General features: G+C 21.8%; 2 protein-coding genes across 2 annotated transcripts in view; both read right to left on the bottom strand.

The window, feature by feature from the left end:
• Positions 1 to 306: 306 nt before the first annotated feature.
• On the bottom strand, positions 307 to 1,761 carry EHI_031510 (pumilio family RNA-binding protein; the record flags this gene model as incomplete). The annotated part of the gene is made up of 1 exon (XM_648441.1): positions 307 to 1,761. One exon carries the CDS (start codon positions 1,759 to 1,761, stop codon positions 307 to 309), a length of 1,455 nt encoding a protein of 484 aa, XP_653533.1.
• Positions 1,762 to 3,128: 1,367 nt separating this feature from the next.
• Positions 3,129 to 3,308, bottom strand: part of EHI_031520 (phosphatidylinositol N-acetylglucosaminyltransferase subunit C, putative) — a gene marked incomplete at both ends in the record, with an annotated part of 943 nt that continues 763 nt past the window's right edge. Inside the window, 2 exons of the mRNA XM_648450.2 lie at positions 3,129 to 3,174; positions 3,236 to 3,308. The exon at positions 3,236 to 3,308 is cut by the window's right edge and continues 763 nt beyond it. Coding sequence (XP_653542.2) covers positions 3,129 to 3,174; positions 3,236 to 3,308 — 119 coding nt within the window. The remainder of the gene's footprint in view (positions 3,175 to 3,235) is intronic.

A 3,308-nucleotide genomic window follows, 5' to 3' on the forward strand; every position in this document is an offset into this window, starting at 1 on the left:
AAATGAAAATAATAAAAAAGAATAGAATAGAATGAAGACAATAAATAAAGAATTGATAATAAACTTACAGAAATTGATAATAAATAAATGTAAATATTTATAAATTTCAATTAAAATTCAATTTTAATTAATAAATATAATGAATAATAAAATCAATATACGATAAAATTATGTAATAATATCCTTTATAAATACATTATAATACAATAGTATTTAATCCTACAAAATAACTTTGTTGATTGAATGTTTTATTTATATTAAAAGAATGAAATAAACTAAAGTTTATTTAAAAAAAAACTATTTAACTTAACTTTCAACTTGAATATTAAGTCGTTGTAAAAGATGTTTTGAATATGAAACTCTTCTTAACGATGAAACATTTGGAAGAATATTTTGTTCAATAAATTTAGAGCGTTGGTCATCATCCATTACTTCGACTAGTGTTTGAATAACATAATTAGCATAAGGATCTTTCATTAATTTGAGAAGCATTTCATTATCTTTTTTAGAACAAATTTCATCAATAAAATTATCACGTTGAGCTGAAGTACAACAATGAACACATTTTTCTACAACATTACTCGAATATTTTTTCATTGAATACTCACAGAATTTACCTTTCATTTCTGAAATAACTAAATTATGTTGTTGTTGATTTCCATTTTCTAAAAGATGTTGAATAACATAATTACCATATTGATTAACAGCTAAATCCCAAATATTATTTTTTAATTCTGATGTAATAACATTTTGTATTAATGGTTCTTTACGTTCAATTAATTTTTGAACAACACGACAACCATATGCATGTTTACTAAATGATATTATATAACCACTAATTTCATTAGCAATAAGTGATGAATATGTTGATGGCATAAATTCTATAAATTTTTGAATTACATGATTTCCATTTTGGTCTTCAACAAATTCAACGATATGTCCTTTAATTTCTTCAGCAATAATTCCTAATTCTTCTCCACTAATAAATTCACAAGCTTTTTGAATAACACGACAACCGTATGTGTGAAGAGATAATTCAACAACATGTCCTTTAATTATTTCCATAAATTGATGTTTATGTTCAATAGTACCATATTCAATTAATTTTTGAATTACATAATTCCCAAATAAATCAGTCATTAATTCAAATGAATCTTTAATAATAAATTCAAATAATTCTTCTATTTCATTTGGTTGTGCTGTGTCTAAAAATTGTTGAATTCTTCTACTTCCTTGTTGATCCTTACATAAATCAGCTACAGTATGAGATTTAGGCATTACAGTTGATAAAATATTTGATTGTTTAGGGCTTTTATAGTATTTACCTTGAATGTTTGGAATTGGTTTTTTATATGCTGGAGGAGTATTAATTAATGTTTGAACACGTGGAGATGCACGTAAATTACAAACTCCAGGTGAATGACTTTCAATTGGAATAGTTGTTGTTTTAGTACTTGGTGAATTTATTTGTTTAATTGAAGGAGAGTTATTCCATTGATCAAATGACTGAGTTAAAAATGAATAACTTGCTGATTCTGGTGTGATGAATGGTGCTAAAAAATCATTTTGCATAGGAACAGAAAATGCACGTTCAAAATGACTTCCAATATCTTCTGGTTTACCATTTAGTGCATCATTTCCTGGTGCATCAATTTCATCTCCTGGCATTCCAAAATACAATGAAGAATCAAGTCCATCCTTACCAAAGTCATCTTCATCATCCAAAAGTCTTGATAATAATGAATTTGTGCTCTGTTGCATTCAATGAAATTTTTATTTTTTTTAGTTTTTTTTTATTTTACTTATTTTTTGTTATAAAAAATTGTTAATAAAAATTTGTTAGTAGAAGAAATGAATAAAAAAACAGTATCAATAAACTTTATTAAAATAATTCTACAACTTCTTATTTTAAAATTTATAAAAATAATTTGTATGTATTAACCTTTATTAAGAATAGTAAAGAATGTCTTCAAATATTTGTTGTTTATACTTTAAAACTGGAGAAAAAGAAAGTTGTTATAAGAAAAACTAAAAAATCCTTTAAATAATTATATTAGTTGAAATAACTTGAAATAAAGAATTTTTGTTTACAAACAAATAAAGACATAACTTAAACTAATTAAGTATTGTTTTAAAAAGGATAAAAAAAAAATTGAATTGTAAAAAGGGACAAACTAATAACCATAAGTGAAATAAGGAAATTTAAAAATAATTAGATTCATAACTGTTTCTTTTTAAAAATATTCCAATAAAAAGAATATTTTTGAAATTTCTATTTTTGTTAATAGATTCTTAACTCTGCGATTTTTTTCTCGCACAGATGTTCTTAAAATATTAGATGTAAAAAAAAAATTTATTTTTTATTTAACAGAGTATTGAAGTTTATAGTCAAAATAAAAACTTATTATTACATCTTTGCTTAATTTCATTAAAGATGTAACTAAACTTAGAAATAGACAATTAATAAATTATTGATAGATAAACTCAAAAGAAGTAAAAAAAAGAATTATTAAATCAAAGTCAAATATATTTTGTATGACTGTCTATAAATTAAAATTAAAATCTAATACAATTAAATATTAAAAATAAAAATTATAAGAAAATGATACTATTTGATTTAAATTCATTTTACTCTATTTTTGTAATTAAAAAGAAATTTTTTATTATGAATTGAAGAATAAAAATGGAATAACAATAATGTTATTCAAAAATAAACGATATAAATAAAATTTATAATTCCCTTTGAAATAATAATGGATGGTTATGAGAATTAACTTTTTTTACACCAAAAAATACTTTATATTACATTGGAACAATTTTTATTATTTATATTTATTTAAAAATAAAGATAAACTAACTTTTCTTTAAACAATTAGTTTTATAAATAATTCAATGTAAGATATATTCCTCTTTCTAATAAACATTACCATTTCAAAGTATAAAAAACAAGAAATATTTATTGTGTATTATAAACTTTTTACAATAATTTTAAAGAAAAATATCAAATTATCTAAAAAAGAATCAAAATAAGTTAATTAATCTTCTGTTTTCTTGAAAAACAAATTTAATAAATTTTGCTATTCAATCAAAACATTCAAATTTACATATCAATTTGAATACTCAAAAATTTATTGTGTAGATGGTACAGCCTCATCCCAAGCACCACTAACTTCACTACAAAAATAAATATCTATATAATTCTTCTATTTTTAAAGAATGAAGAAATTAAACAAACGTTTTTAATGACTGGATTTTTAACCAAAATTTAGGTCCTACATAAGTACCAAGAGAAACACAGAATAAATAAA

Source organism: Entamoeba histolytica, genomic scaffold, assembly GCF_000208925.1.
Source record: "Entamoeba histolytica HM-1:IMSS scf_1104750516757 genomic scaffold, whole genome shotgun sequence".
NCBI lineage: Eukaryota > Evosea > Mastigamoebida > Endamoebidae > Entamoeba > Entamoeba histolytica.